Genomic DNA, 14,519 nt, shown 5'->3' with positions numbered 1-14,519 from the left:
CATATAAGATGTAATTTTCATGCTTATAGAAACCTGCCTCTCCCACTAGAGTGTCAAATCCTCAGGGGCCAGGACTTTGTCTTGTCTTCGCTGTATCGCTCATTCCCAAACCCTAAACAGGAGTCAGTCACATAGTGCTGTTTAGCATTTGTTGAAAAAAAAAAACAAATCAATTCAGAAAAATGGAGGGAAAGAGAGAGTAAAAAACCCCAAAACACTGGAGAGAAAAACGATTAACTGTGATGTGATTGATGTTAACTTATAGTAATCATTTCACAATTTATACATATATCGAACCATGTTGCATGTCTTGGACTAATACGGTGTTATATGGCAATTATGGCTGGTAAAAAGTCCAACACAGGAATATGGAAAAGGAGGCAGTGCCATACAGTTTGCGGAGGACCCGACACATCTAAGTCTTAAACTGAGATTTGCAACCCAAGTAAAAGCTCAAGCGTTTAAGAGGCGATACCACCCTCTGGCGGCCGGGATGAAAACGGCACCTCCCCGCGACACAACACTTTCCCGGGAGGTAGAGTTCCAGGAGTTCCAACCCGAAAACTCCAAATATCGAAACGTTCATTCCTCTAAGTGGGGATGTAGATGTTTTGGTTGATTTATAAGATGTATAAATTCGTAAAAAGAGGTTAAGAGGAAAAAGATGCTCCAGGTGAGGATCGAACTCACAACCTCGGCATCGCTCCGCTCGCACTGTCGTATAAGTACCGCGCGCTAACCGATTGCGCCACTGGAGCCCCGGCCGCACCCTCGCGTCGCGAAGTCCTTCAGTTGTTCTTGACCACGTGACCTAGCTGGACAACTCCGCCTTTTGCTGCATATGCAAATAAGAGTCTTTTGGTTGACCAATGGGAGAGAGTGCGCTTCCAGTTCCGGATTCTCACGCCCCGAAGGCCCTTGCTGTAAAAGGGAAAAGTCTCAGAGACGTTAGGAATGTGGAGGCGTAGCCTGCCCGGGACTCGCCTTCTCATGAATATTCAGATACAAGGGTGGGGCTTAACCCTTTAAAGGCTGCCTGGCCGGAAGGCAGCCCCTCCCCCCCGCGGGCGGGAACAGGATATGAGCCCGGGTGGCTGGTGGGGGGAGGGGAAGGTCCCGGCGACCGCCCCCCGCCTCACAGCTGAGACCGGACTCTCCCGCCACAGTTGTCGCACCGCCGCCGCCAAAGCCCAGCGGTACTCATCCCAGAGCCTTGAGGGGTCCAAAGTCGTGGACTCCGGAGTAGCGAGTCTGTACCGCGCCCTGAGAGACCCCAAAGCGCAGGCTAAAGGAACCCAAATATCCAGGTGCCCAGCGCCCCCTCCTGGAGGAGCCGGGAGTCCGGGACATCACTCCGCGCGATCCTGGAGGCCGAGTTTCCTGCGCCCTGGTTAAAGAAGTTGGGATCCCAGACCGGTGATTACCTCCAAGGGTTCCCAGATATTCGAGTCCAGATATCCGAACTTGGCATACGGACTCCTAGCGCCCCAGCCAGTTTGTTTGGGGCTGAAACGCCCACCACTTCAAGGGGACCCAGGAATTTGGGACTCCCCTGCGCTCCCGCCTGGAGATGGTTTAATATCTGCTCCAAGAGTTAGGGGAACTCAGGAATCCGGTCGCCCCACGGCCCTATCTGGAAGACTCAGGAATTTGGGTCTCCAGCGCCCCATCTAAGAGCTAAGTGTCGGGACTCCCAGCATCCCTCATTTAGAGGACCAAGAAATTCGGACTGCTACATCCCTTTCCGAGAGACCCCGGATTGTGGTTCCCGGAGCCTGAGAACCCGAAGTTCACGCCCCTAACTTGCAGAGACCCAGGAGTCCGGCCTTGCGGCTCCCCGAGGACCGTACTAGGGTCGAATAAGAATCGAGCAACCTCGGTTCTGGGCTGGAGACTCCCTGGGCGGTGAGGGAGGGAGGCGAGGGGCCCCGACGGGCTGGGGGAGGGGGCGGCGCCACAGCCGCTGAACAATGAGGGGGCGTGCCGGCGGGGGGCGAGCGGAGGCGCCAGCGGGAGTTTGGGTCTGGAGGGGTGTGGGGAGGCGCTGGGGACCCGGCGCGGTGGTGGGGGCAGTAAGCGGATCGCGGAGGGACTGGCTGGGAGGTTGAGGGGAGGTGTGTTGAGGGCTCATGGCCAGCGCCCCAACTCGCAGCCCTGGGCGGGGGAGGGAGCCGTCTGCAGGACCCTGGCATCCGGTCCCCCAGCCTCCTCCGCCCTCCCCTGGGACCCCGCGGCCTCCCGCCCACGGCTTTTCCCAGCCCTGCCCCTCGCCCTCGGCTCCAGCCAAACGTTCCCAGGATCCCTGAGCCTCCAGCCCCAGACAGACCAGAATCCCAGCTTCAGTCTTCTTTGTCTCAACCTTTCCATCTTTTTCTCTGTGTTATCGCCGCTTGTGCCCCTGTTTCTGTCACCGTGCTTCCGTCTGCCTCCTTAGTTACTCTTAGGGGGTCCCTCCTGGGTTTAGACCGGGTTCCCAATTCTCTGGCCTAATCTGTGAGTGTGGCCAGTGTGGGGAGGCTGATGGGGTCTTGATATCCAAGAAGGGGATCTCTCTGCAGCAGGCGCTGAGCCACTCAGCCATGCCCGAGGGAGCCCGTGGACCGAACCTGTCCAAACCCAGCCCTAGCCTTGGCCGTGGCCCCACAGGTGAAGTGTGTGACTGCGCAGCTGTGTGTGAGAGCCAGACAGGTGAGCGTGCAAGAGAGGGTGGGGTCTGCTGGGCATTGGGTCCTGTAGGCCAGGCACTGTGAGGACCTCTATGGCTGGCCTCAGTGCTGCGCAGTGCTGGCAACACAAGTGATCAATACAATCCCAGCCCTGCCTACACAGAGCTCCAGGTCGCCTAGGGCAGATGGAACCATCCCCAGATGCTGACAGTCCAGAGGGGAAAACCTGTGGTAGAATGGTCAGGGCTGAGACAGGGTTGTGGGGAGTGGTGGAAAAGCCCCATCCCCTCACTGTGGGAGCCCAGCCTGGGATGGCTTCATGGAGGAGGGGACCGGCTTCAAGGAAGAGGAGACATCTAAACAGAATTGAAAGATGAGGGGGAATGAGTTGGAAAAAGCAAGGAAGAGTATTCCATGCTGAGGGGACAGTGTGTGCAGAGGCAAGAGAGGCTGGTTTTTCTTGAGTAACTGAAAGGCAAATAGGACTGGAGTCTGGAGTGTGAGAAGTGGTATGGTTATGGAAAGAGAGCAGATTGGAAAGGTCTCGAATGGCCACGTTGCATAGGGCCCTGTGGATCTGAGAGTTTGGACTTTATCCCGAGGACGTGAAGGACTCGAGCGCTTGAAGTGACAGGGTCAAATGGGCAGATTAATAAAGATCTCCCAGGCTGACACATGGAGGTGGACTAGAAGAGTGGAAGCCGAAGCCCAGAGGAGACCCTGATGGGAGAGGACTGGCCAGGACTGGGGCAGCGCAATGGGGAGAGGAGACTGGAGTCCTGGGGAAAGATAGTGATGTGGTGTGGATGAGTGTAGAGCTGAGAGCACTCACTCAGGTGGGGACACCCCCTGATCTCCTGCTCCACACTCCCAGCAGGTCCTGCAACCCCTGCCATGGCCTCCCCCCGAGGTTCTGGGAGCTCCACATCCCTGAGCACGGTGGGCTCTGAGGGGGACCCGGCTCCAGGGCCCACCCCAGTCTGCTCAGCGTCCAGGCCAGAGCCCCTTCCAGGGCCCCCCATCCGCCTGCATCTGTCACCCGTGGGAACCCCGGGTTTGGCCAAACCCTCGAGGCTGGAGCGAGTGGTTCGAGAGATCGTGGAGACAGAGCGGGCCTACGTCCGGGACCTTCGTAGCATCGTGGAGGTGAGGCCAGCCGGCACCTGAGCACAATAGGAACCCAGGCCAGCCCTCCGCACCTATAACCCCAGTCATCCCCGCAGGACTACCTGGCCCCTCTGATGGATGGTGGGGTCCTAGGGCTGAGTGCGGAGCAGGTGGGCATGCTATTTGCCAACATCGAGGACATCTACGAGTTCAGCAGGTCAGAGGTGGGAGGGATTGGGCACGGGTACCAGTGGGTAGGGTCAGGGATGGTGGGCTGTATCCTAACCCAGACCTTGGAGCCCCATAATGCCTTGTCCAGGCTGGTACCTGGGTGTGGTGACTTGGGGCAGGGATCATGATGGGAAGCAAGGAACCAGAGTGATGGAGGGTGAGGTAGATGGGAGCTTGAGGACCCCAAGGAGGCCTAAATCCTGAGATGTGTCTCAGTGCTGTGTCAGATGTGGGATCACGATGAATCCAGGGCTCACGTGGGGCCCGAAGATCATGCCAGTGTGAGCATTCGTGCGACCATCTCGGCCTGGGAACCCCCTCAGCCCCAGATAGACCAGATGGTTGGCCAGGACCCAGGAAGGAGGATGCTGGGGTCCAAGGATCCTGACCCCTCTGAGTGTCTTCATGAGATCTGCGGATGATTGCAGGAGATCTGAGAAGGCATGCCAAGAACCGCAACAGGATCTTAAGCTCATCGCAGCCCTGAGGGTCATGACACCCCTCTCCCTGGGTCATTTCACAAAATCCCCACTCCCACCCCAGGTCCATGGCAGCTGTGACAGTGTTTCTTTTCTTTTCTTTTCTTTTTTTTTTTTAAGATTTTATTTATTTATTTGACAGAGAGAGATCACAAGTAGGCAGAGAGGCAGGCAGAGAGAGAGGAAGGGAAGCAGGCTCCCTGCTGAGCAGAGAGCCCGATGCGGGACTCGATCCCAGGACCCTGAGATCATGACCTGAGCCGAAGGCAGCGGCTTAACCCACTGAGCCACCCAGGCACCCCTGTGACAGTGTTTCAAGCGGAGGAATAGGATGCTGTCCACGGACAAAGTCTGAGCAGCTTGCTGTGTCACAGCAAGAAGACTTCCTTTGGGTGTGGTGACCCCTTGAGAGACCCTGGCCCCCACCAAGGCCCCAGCCTCTTGGAGTCCTCCCACAGGGGGGTTCGCGGATGGGGCAGCCCCTCACCACCCTCTCTCCCTCACAGTGAGCTCCTGGAGGACCTGGAGGGCAGCAGCAGCGCGGGGGGCATTGCTGAGTGCTTTGTGCAGAGGGTGAGTCAGGGTGAGGGCGCTCAGTCTGGGATGAGGCCTGGGGCGGAGCGGGAGGCAGGGGGGCAGCGGGAGCAGGCCTGGGCTAGGCAGGAGGGAGGCCCTCGGGATTTGGGACCTTGGGTCTCCCTGACTCTTGTGTCACCTGCAGAGTGAGGATTTTGACATCTACACGCTGTACTGCATGAACTACCCGAGGTGAGGGGTGAGGAGCTCCTGCCGGGCCCCAGGCCTTGCCCCCTGAGTTGCTGTGTCAGCCGGTCTCCCTCACCTCGACCCATCCAGCTCCAACCCCTACCAGACCAGGACAGTAACTGATCTCTCCCTAAGCTGCCCTTGACTGCCCCCAGCCCCTGCAACCCTGACCACTCCCCATCCCCTCCCAGCACCCCCAACCCAGGGCTGCCAGCCACCCCCCAACCGTGACCTATGCTGTACCCCCAGCTCCCTAGCCCTGCTCCGGGAGCTGTCGCTGTCCCCACCCGCAGCCCTGTGGTTGCAGGAGCGCCAGGCCCAGCTCCGCCACTCACTGCCTCTGCAGAGCTTCCTGCTGAAACCTGTTCAGCGGATCCTCAAGTACCATCTGTTGCTGCAGGTGGGCTGTGGCCCCAGGGGGCTGCCCGGGGAGGGCAAGGGCAAGGTCCTGTCCGGCGACCCCCTGGTGGGACATCTGGAGGGTGGACCCAGGACAAGTTCCTAGAAGCTGGGACAGCAGTTGGGGCAAGGGCTTGTGGCTGGTGGGGACTGGCGCCAGCTGATCCCACTTTCTGACTCTGCCTGTGTCTCTCTGTCCTTCACTGGGTCACCACCTCTGCCCCTACTTTTCTGTTTCTCTCCCTCTTTGTTGTTATCATTCTCTCTCATCTCTGTCCCCTCCCTGGGTGCCTGGGGACTGCCTCGCAGGAGCTAGGCAAGCACTGGGCGGAGGGCCCAGGCGCTGGGGGCCGCGAGATGGTGGAAGAGGCCATCGTGTCCATGACCGCGGTTGCCTGGTATATCAATGACATGAAACGGAAGCAGGAGCATGCGGCGCGCCTCCAGGTGAGCCCCGGAAGATGGAGGCGGGGGGGTGTCGGGGCTGCTGGATGGGGGCAGCGGGCAGGAGGGCCTCTGGTGGAGGTGATCGGCCTCTGAGCGCTGGCTGGGACAGCACAGCCCTGTGGCTGACACCCCCGTCTTGTTGTGTGTGCACTTCCTGTCTCGGTGCTTGTGCACTTCGGTGCCTTTTGCACCTGATGGGGTCCCAGCAGGAAGTGCAACGGCGGCTGGGCGGCTGGACTGGCCCGGAGCTCAGCGCTTTCGGGGAGCTGGTGCTGGAGGGCGCATTCCGAGGTGGCGGAGGGGGTGGCCCCCGACTTCGAGGGGGCGAGCGGCTGCTTTTTCTATTCTCACGGATGCTGCTCGTGGCCAAGCGCCGGGGCCCGGAGTACACCTACAAAGGCCATATCTTCGTGAGTTCAGGGTTGGGGGTGAGGCCAGAATGTCCCCAGCAAGGTTTATCACCTATACCTATAGCTGGGTACCTACAGGGAGGGCTAGTGGCAGGGTCTACAAAGGAGGAACCGCCCAGGTTAAAAGAGCCACATTTTCTTGAGTCCGAGGATAGGGGTGAGGTTTAATAAGGGGCAAGGCCAGCAGGATGCCGGTGAGGGCCTAGGGATCTGGGGGGCCTGGAGTTAAGCTTGCTGCCCCTTTCTGTCCACCCCTCCCCCCATCTAGTGCTGCAACCTGAGTGTGAGCGAGAGTCCTCGAGACCCTCTAGGGTTCAAGGTGTCTGATCTGACCATTCCCAAACACAGGCACCTTCTCCAGGTGGGTTCAAGGTGGTGCTGGGTGGTCAGGGCTCCCCTCTGCCTCTAGACCTTACACCCGGCTCCCAACTCTGCCCTGTCCCACCCCCAGGCCAAGAACCAAGAAGAGAAGAGGCTGTGGATTCACTGTCTCCAGCGTCTCTTTTTTGAGAACCACCCTGCCTCCATCCCTGCCAAGGTACAACTCCTGCTATGTCCACAGGCCTTGAGCGAGCTGGAGGACCTCCCCCCACCATAGCTCTGCAAAACCCTGAGGGTAGGGGACTCTCTTAGACCATGACCCATAAATTGCAGAGTTAGGCTGCCTGGGTTTAAAGCCCAGCTCCACCATGTCTCTGCTGTGTGACTTTGGGCAACCTCTCTGATGCCTGTTTCCTCACCTGGCGGAATCAGCACTAACCCCACGGAGTTGGGGGGATTACTGACAGTCACAAGTCATGTGAGGTGCCTCATGTGTACAGCACCCATGAACAGGACTGTGACCGGGGCGCTCAGAGACAGGCGCTCTGCCACGCAACTCCCACCGTTGTCTCTTTCAGGCCAAACAAGTTCTCCTTGAAAACAGCCTGCACTGTGAGTTGGGGCCTTGGGATTATGTGGGAGTAGAGGCATGACTCCCGAGGAAAAGTCAATTATCAGGTTCCAATTTCTCCCCATAGGTGCTCCTAAAAGTAAGCCTATTCCAGAGCCCCTGACACCCCCACTTGGGTCTCCACGACCTCGAGATGCTAGAAGTTTCACCCCTGGACGAAGGAACACAGGTAAAGATGGAGTCCTGAGCTCCCCACCCCGGCTTCTCCCCCAGGAACTGTACCCCCAGCCTCCTTCTTCGGGAGCCTGGAGCTGGGCCCCTCATGGGCTTCTAATCTCCCTGTCCCCCAGCTCCATCTCCGGGACCCTCTGCTACCCGCCGTGGCCGTAGACAGTCTGGTGAGTGTCCTCCACCTAAAAGTTGACTAGAGAATGCGATAAGAGCTGGGTCCTTGACATCACTGTGTTCTCTCCCCAGAGCCAGTAAAGGAGCCGTACGTTATGTTTCCACCAAACGGTAAGTGACTGCCCCAGCCCAGCTGGGTCCAGCCCCATCTGTCTGTCTGTCTGTCTTTTTCCAGGGGATGTCCCATGGGCATGGGTGCAGGGTGACAGGCAGCTCATCAGCTGTAAGGAATGACCTTGTTCCCGCATCTCATTCTTTTCTCTTTATCATCTCTCCATCCCCAGCTAAGCCTAGACTCAAGGTAAGAAACACCCTAGGACAGGGTCTGTGGACCCGTACTCCTGGGCCTGGGAGAAAGGGATGGGGCCCTTCACTCCAGCCTTCCATCCTCTCTCCTTGCTCACAGCATACTGGCAGTGAGGGGGAGCTCTACCCCCCCTTAGAGCCTCAGCCACCAGTTCCAACTTCCGGACCCCCTGAGGATCTGGAGGACACTGGAACCCCCACGCTGGAGCCCTCTGGGACCTCCATCACTGAAGAGATTCTGGAACTATTGAACCAAAGAGGCCTCCGGGATCCAGGGGTGAGCTGGGCATCACATCGTGGTGTCCTTGGGGCTCTCAGCTGGGAGGGGAATAGCCCCAGGGGGCCAGGGGGCCCAGCCTGCCCTGACATCTTTGGCCTCTTCCCCAGTGCCCACTGCCGCCATCCCCCCACGACATTCCCAAGTTCTCTGGAGACTCCCAGGTGCCAGGCGACAGTGAAACCCTCACATTCCGAGCCCTGCCCAGCCGAGACTCTTCAGAAGAGGAGGAGGAGGAGGAGCTAGAGATGGACGAACGGGGGCCTTCCCCGCTCCACGTCCTGGAAGGGCTCGAAAGTTCCAGCGCGGCTGAAACTACCGACGTTTCCGGCCTTAGCAAAAGTCCAGACGCACCCGGCCTCCCTGAAATTCCCGGCCTGTCTGAAATTCCCAAGATTCCCCACCTTCCTAGCCTCTCTGACATTTCCAGTGTTTTTGAAATGCCCCGCCCTCCAGCCATACCTAATGTCCCGGACATTCCTAGTCTCGCCAGCACTCCCGCCCTTCCCTGTGACTCATGGCTCCAGGGACCTCTGCAAGGGCCCGATGAGGCTGTAGCCACCAGGAGAGAACTGTTCCCCGGAGGCAGCTCAGCAAAACTGGGGGAACCCTCCTCAGGTGGCAGGGCAGGGCAGGAGGAGCCTGAAGAAGGGGAACCGTTCCCAGACTTCCAGCCCCAGGATGTCCCCCAAGATCAGGGATTCCCAGATGAGCTGGAATTCCGCTCTTGTTCAGAAATCCGCAGCGCCTGGCGGGCCCTGGAGCAGGGGCAGCTGGCCCGGCCAGGTTTCCCAGAGCCATTGCTGATCCTGGAAGATTCGGATCTGGGCGGAGGCAGCGGGAGCGGGAAGGCAGGAGCCCCTAGTTCGGAGAGGGCAGCTTCCCGGGTGCGAGAGTTAGCCCGGCTCTACAGCGAGCGGATCCAGCAGATGCAGCGGGCCGAGACCCGGGCATCGGCCAACGCCCCCCGTCGCCGGCCTCGTGCTCTGGCCCAGCCCCAGTTGTCCCCCCGCCTGTCCCAAGAGCATGCTGAGCCAGGTGAGGTCCAGGTGTGTGGTTGCCAGAGATGGCCCCCATGGAGACCTCAGTCCTGACTCCGTTCTTTCTGTGCACACAGGGCCTCTGCCTGCCTTTGGACACGTGCTGGTGTGTGAGCTGGCCTTCCCTCTGACCTGTGCCCAGGAGTCTGTCCCTCTGGGTCCTGCCGCCCGGGTTCAAGCTGCCACACCTTTGTCTAAGCAGGGAGGCTGTCCAGGTGGCCGGGGTCTCTCTGTTTCCAGTTTGCCGGAGGAAGACCATCTGGGCATCCGGGTACCAGCTGCTAGGCGTCTGCCTGAGCAAGGAGACCCTCAGAACATACAGAGCATGGCTGCATCCACCACAGCCTTGCCCCCGCAGGAAGACCCCCCAGATGTGCAGGTGCTGGCTACAGCTCTGCTGGACCCAGGAGGCCACCTGGAAGTCCAGCATCCAGCTACCACTCCTCTGCCTCAGCATAGAGGCCATATGGACACCCAAGTTCCAACCAGCCCAGCCCTGCCTGGGCAGAGATGCTGTCCTGACGTCACAGTTTTAGCTACCGCCACTGTGCCCAAGCAAGAAGGTCCTCTACATAGCCAGAGCCCAAGCAATACCCCGTTAACCAGACAAGGAGGTCCCAGGGATGTTCCATTTCTGGCTGGTGTTGGCAACCAAGCTGTCGACATCTCGCTTACACATGGAAGCAGCCTGGACCGTCCGATCCCAGGCAACGCTGCACTGCCCTCACAACATGACCTCCCGGACATTCCAGTTCTGGGTGCTTCACCTCTAGCTGCCTGGGAAGGCCCCCCGAGCCATGAGATCCCAGCCAGCGCTGCGCCTTCTTTGCCCCAAGACCCCTCAGACATTCAGTTTCTGGGCACCTCGTCCTTGCCTGCACACGAATGCTGCCTCGACCATCAGCTCCCAGCCAGCACCGCACTGTCTTTGCCCCAGAATTCGAATGTTCCAGCTGCTGCACCTCTGCCCCAGCGACCAGGCCTCCCAGACACCCAAGTCCAGGCCCTCCCACCACTGCCCAAGCAGGGAGGCCTCCCAGACACCCAGGGTCCATCTGCTACACCTTTGCTTCAGGAACAAAGCTTCACAGACCTTCAGATCCAAAAACGTTCACCGTTGGAGCAGAGGAGCCTCTCCGACGTCCGTGGTCCAGCCCTGACACTCCTGCCTGAGCAGAGAGGCTCTCGGGACTCTCAGGGCCTGTTTTCCACCCCGGCTCAGACCACCATGGTTCTGTCCAAACCAGGACACTACTTGGCCTCTCCTGTCACCAGGTCAGAGTCTTCAGAGTTGACCCCACCCCATAGTCCCCCTCTTCCGACCCGGCAGCTCCTGGGCCCCAACGCAGCTGCCCTCTCAAGGTACCTGGCAGCCTCATACATCAGCCAGAGCCTGGCTCGGCGGCAAGGGTCTGGGGGAGAAGCCCCCTTGGCCTCCCGGGGTCCCTGGTCCTCCTCTGCCCCAGCATCGCGGGCCCCTTCACCACCACCCCAGCTGCAGCCCCCACCGCCCCCAGCCCGGAGGCTCAGCTATGCCACCACGGTCAACATCCACGTTGGGGGTGGCGGGCGGCTCCGGCCAGCCAAGGCCCAGGTCAGGTTGAACCACCCTGCTCTCTTGGCCCCTGCCCATGAATCTGTGGGCCTTCGCAGGGCCCAGGGAGCTCCTGATGCCCCTTTTCACATGTGAGCCCAGATATCGGGCTTCTTGAAAAGCAAGGACTTCAGCTGGATGCCACAGACCCTCAGAACTTCACCAGAAGTCCAGACACTGAGCACAGGTCTAGAAATTGCTGCAGCTTTCCAACTCCTGGGAGCTGCTTTGGCGAATGGTCCTTTTTACTTACCTTGACTAACTCAGCAGGGATGGGGAAGGGGATGTCATTAATATTTTGTTAATATTATGAAGTTATGTATATTTTCCCATTCTGGAGGTAGTGGGCGGATGACAAGACAATGAATGCGAAGGTCTGACACAGCATGAATCAGTGGTTCTGAAAACAGGAGGCATCTCAAACTTGGAGAAATTACTGACAACCACCCATTAGTTTGGTGTTTGCGTTTAGTTTATTAACTGCTTGATGCCATCCAGGAAAACCCAGTTAAGCAGCTTGGTTCCAGGTCAACTTAGAAGTTTACCCAGTTTGTGTCTGCTAGTATCTCATCTGTTCAGCCATCTCTATGTATATCCATCGGCTGGCTGTCCCATCTCCCCTACTCCATGTCCCATCTTCCAATCCATATGCCATGATTTAATCAACTCTGCCCTATTCATCCATCCCCCTACCCCTTTCTCATACCCATTCCTCCATTATCCCACCTGTCCATTTTGTCCAACCGGCCCTCTCCATTCATCCCTCTGTTCCTCCATATTTCCCCTTTTACGCATCCCTACATCTCATTCAACCATCTAATCCATCAGTGCCATCACGTTATGTTCCCTATCATCCATCCATCCCTTCCGATCGCTCTTCATCCATCCCTCTTTAATCAGATTCTTCTGAGTCTTGGTACTACAAAATTTCAGAGATTCTACTATACTAACACCAGAGTGAACTGGGTTTGGGATTCTGCAAAGTCCGTTCCACATCTGATTTCTCACTCCCCAACACATGAATGTTCTAATTCTTGTGCCCACCTACACACATTGGATCTTTTTACTCCCTCACTTTAGTTTGGGACCTCTCAAGTGCCCCCACCCCTAAGAGAAATTCAGGTCGGAGACAAAGGCTTTTATGTTAGAATCATTCTGCCCCCTCCCAGCAGTGTTATGCTGGGCAAGCAGCATAACTTCAGCAGTTTCTTTGGTAATACTAGCTTCATTCATTGAATGCTAAACCTCTTGTACTTAGCACCTTGTCCATCCTAGGAATCTGAAGTTTGAACAGTGAATGGAAAGAAAAAAAAAGTGGCGGTTTATTGAGTACTATCTGCATAGCAATGGCATTAGTCGCTTTATGTGAACTCATTCAATTTGAATCCTCTGTGTCCCTAAAAGACACATGAGGATGGTTTCTGATCCTCAAGAGATGAGGAAACAGAATAGAGAGTAAGGGGGTCTGCCCCATCACATAGCTAGGCAGAAGCAGAGCTGGAACTCAGATCCACACAGTCTAGCTGGAGTCCATACTGTTAAGTGTCTATTTTGTGCCCGAATGGATAAAAGGAACCCCTTCCCTCTGGGATAAGGCTTACAGCCTAGTGCCTGCCCTAAGTGATCCTTAGCTGCGTAAGGCAGCAGAAACAAGACCTGGCTCAGTAAATGTCAGCTGCTGACTTCTAGTCCCTTATCAGACAGTTACTGGGCTATACAGCTGGGCTAGGGCTGAGCTGCCCTCCCCTCCTCCACCTCCAGCTGCACATTCCCAGCTGAAGGAAAGTTCCCAGCCTGGCCTGGGCTCCCAGTGGCGCCGGAATTCCCGGTATTTGAGGAGGCGGCTGGGAGAGAAAGGGGCAGTCTACTCCAAAGCCTCAAGTGGGGAAGGAGAGGCGAACCCCCTCCGCCTTTCCAGATGCAAGATACATCCCAGCTGTGCCTCTGGCAGGGAGCCAGGAGCCTCAGAAGGGGGTCTCTGAACCCTGGAAGAAAACCATGGACACCAGGCTTGCTTTGGCCCCTCCTGTTCCCCACCCCTGGATTCCAGGACTCCTGACACCTGCCAGGCTCCTAGCTTTCCCCTTAACAGTCCTTGCTGACAGCGCCTTGGGATACACTCCTTGTTGGTCCACTAATCTGCCCGCTGATAGGTCAGCCTAGCTGTCCTTAGAGCCACAGTTCCATCACGCTCAAAAGTGGGAGGGTAGTGCCCTGCTGCCCCCTTTGGGACATTTAGGTTAATGCCAGCCAAACCATTAACCCATTAACCACATCTCCCATGAAGAGCCTGGTGAGCTAGTTTTCGTGGCCACTAGGCTACCTTTCTTAGCTAACATCTCGACTTCTGCCTGCCACCAACCTCACAGGAACAATGCTTAGCTGGGAACCTAGTTGGTGCCAGCCCAGCTAATCAACCCCACTGTCCACCTGTACGCAGCACTATCCGTGTACGCTCCCTGTTGATCTGTGCCGTCCTACAGAACTGGCCTCACAATGAACATGTTCTCTTGTCTGCAGCCCAGCCACAGCAGCCACACAGGCCTACTCTACTGACTGGGCAGAGACAAAAAGGGCAACTAGACAGTAAATTTCAAGTTCCATCTTTTACAAAAAAAAAAAGTTTGTAAGGTTTTCCTTCCTCTGTCCATGTCCAGTGTTCTTGCCGGTACCCTGGCAGCAGGGAGAGGAGTGTGGGCCCTAGCCTGGGGACAGATGGCTGAGGTAGTTAGGCTGGCTCAAGGGATAATGTGGGTGGAGATGCACGTTCCCCTCAATAACAGTCACTGGCTTCCTGCAAAGACGGGGGGGGGGGGGGGGGGCCAAAAGTAACTGAATTCACAAGCAACATTCACTTCCCTATACATACACCAGTACTGTCCCACAGAACTTTGACGATGGAAATGTCCTGTGTAGCCCAGGAATAGCATCCGAGAGCCCACTAAGTGTTGGCTCTTACTACGTGGTGGGTACTAAAGCTAAGGTCTCAGACACGTTCTGAGCCCTGTAAAGACAATCACCACAATGAGTTTAACTGGGAACCTTTCCCCAGTAGTACTGCCATCCTGAAACATGAAACCAGTCGGGGAAATCCGCTCCCCCATCCGAAGCCTGTCTCCCTACAGGTTGGCTTTAGGGTAAACTGCTTTCTAATCCAACATGGCCATTAGTGGTTGACTTCAGAATGCACCCAGGTTTCTCCTGTCTCCGTATTCTAGTTCACTGATCTTAACACTTTCTACTGCTCCTCCTTGACATGCCATTTCGACAGTGGCAAATGGACTGAAAAAGGACAAACTCACAAGGACACCCCACACAACCAATAGCCCAGAACTCCCCAGACCGGACTCTACTGGAGGTGCAGGGAGGGCCCACCTGCCTCTCCCACCCATTCACACTGACCCTAGAGTGCTGTCTTCTGGGTAAGTTTACAATCCAGGCTGGGGCATTTTTGCATTTCTCACAGTCCAAGACCCACCAAAAACCACCAAAACAGTCTTT

The 14,519-nt window shown here is 57.1% G+C and overlaps 1 protein-coding gene and 1 non-coding gene across 7 annotated transcripts; one reads left to right on the top strand and one right to left on the bottom strand.

Annotated features, from left to right (window-relative positions):
• Positions 1-665: 665 nt before the first annotated feature.
• On the bottom strand, positions 666-758 carry TRNAI-UAU (transfer RNA isoleucine (anticodon UAU)). The gene is given in 2 exon segments: positions 666-701; positions 721-758. It is a non-coding gene; the product is annotated as a tRNA-Ile (tRNA).
• Positions 759-1,052: 294 nt separating this feature from the next.
• On the top strand, positions 1,053-14,508 carry PLEKHG2 (pleckstrin homology and RhoGEF domain containing G2). 6 transcript variants are annotated; one of them, XM_059383015.1, is made up of 19 exons: positions 1,053-1,416; positions 2,559-2,688; positions 3,544-3,812; positions 3,890-3,990; positions 4,990-5,056; positions 5,205-5,251; positions 5,498-5,648; positions 5,957-6,094; positions 6,304-6,504; positions 6,773-6,865; positions 6,956-7,042; positions 7,404-7,437; positions 7,524-7,625; positions 7,747-7,794; positions 7,874-7,912; positions 8,086-8,102; positions 8,208-8,384; positions 8,495-9,422; positions 9,502-11,398. In XM_059383015.1, the coding sequence occupies exons 2-19, from the start codon at positions 2,580-2,582 to the stop codon at positions 11,112-11,114; spliced, it is 4,221 nt and encodes a 1,406-aa protein (XP_059238998.1). In that variant the 5' UTR covers positions 1,053-1,416; positions 2,559-2,579; the 3' UTR covers positions 11,115-11,398. The 6 variants fall into 6 exon arrangements, with proteins under 6 accessions (XP_059238998.1, XP_059238997.1, XP_059238995.1 ...); XM_059383014.1 differs by having other exon boundaries at positions 1,053-1,905; positions 2,562-2,688; XM_059383012.1 differs by having other exon boundaries at positions 1,053-1,905.
• Positions 14,509-14,519: the final 11 nt, after the last annotated feature.

The sequence above is a fragment of the Mustela nigripes genome, chromosome 17 (assembly GCF_022355385.1).
Source record: "Mustela nigripes isolate SB6536 chromosome 17, MUSNIG.SB6536, whole genome shotgun sequence".
NCBI classification, from domain to species: Eukaryota; Metazoa; Chordata; class Mammalia; order Carnivora; family Mustelidae; genus Mustela; species Mustela nigripes.
Note: the sequence above shows the minus strand (reverse complement) of the source record. Positions and strands in the feature narration are given on the sequence as shown.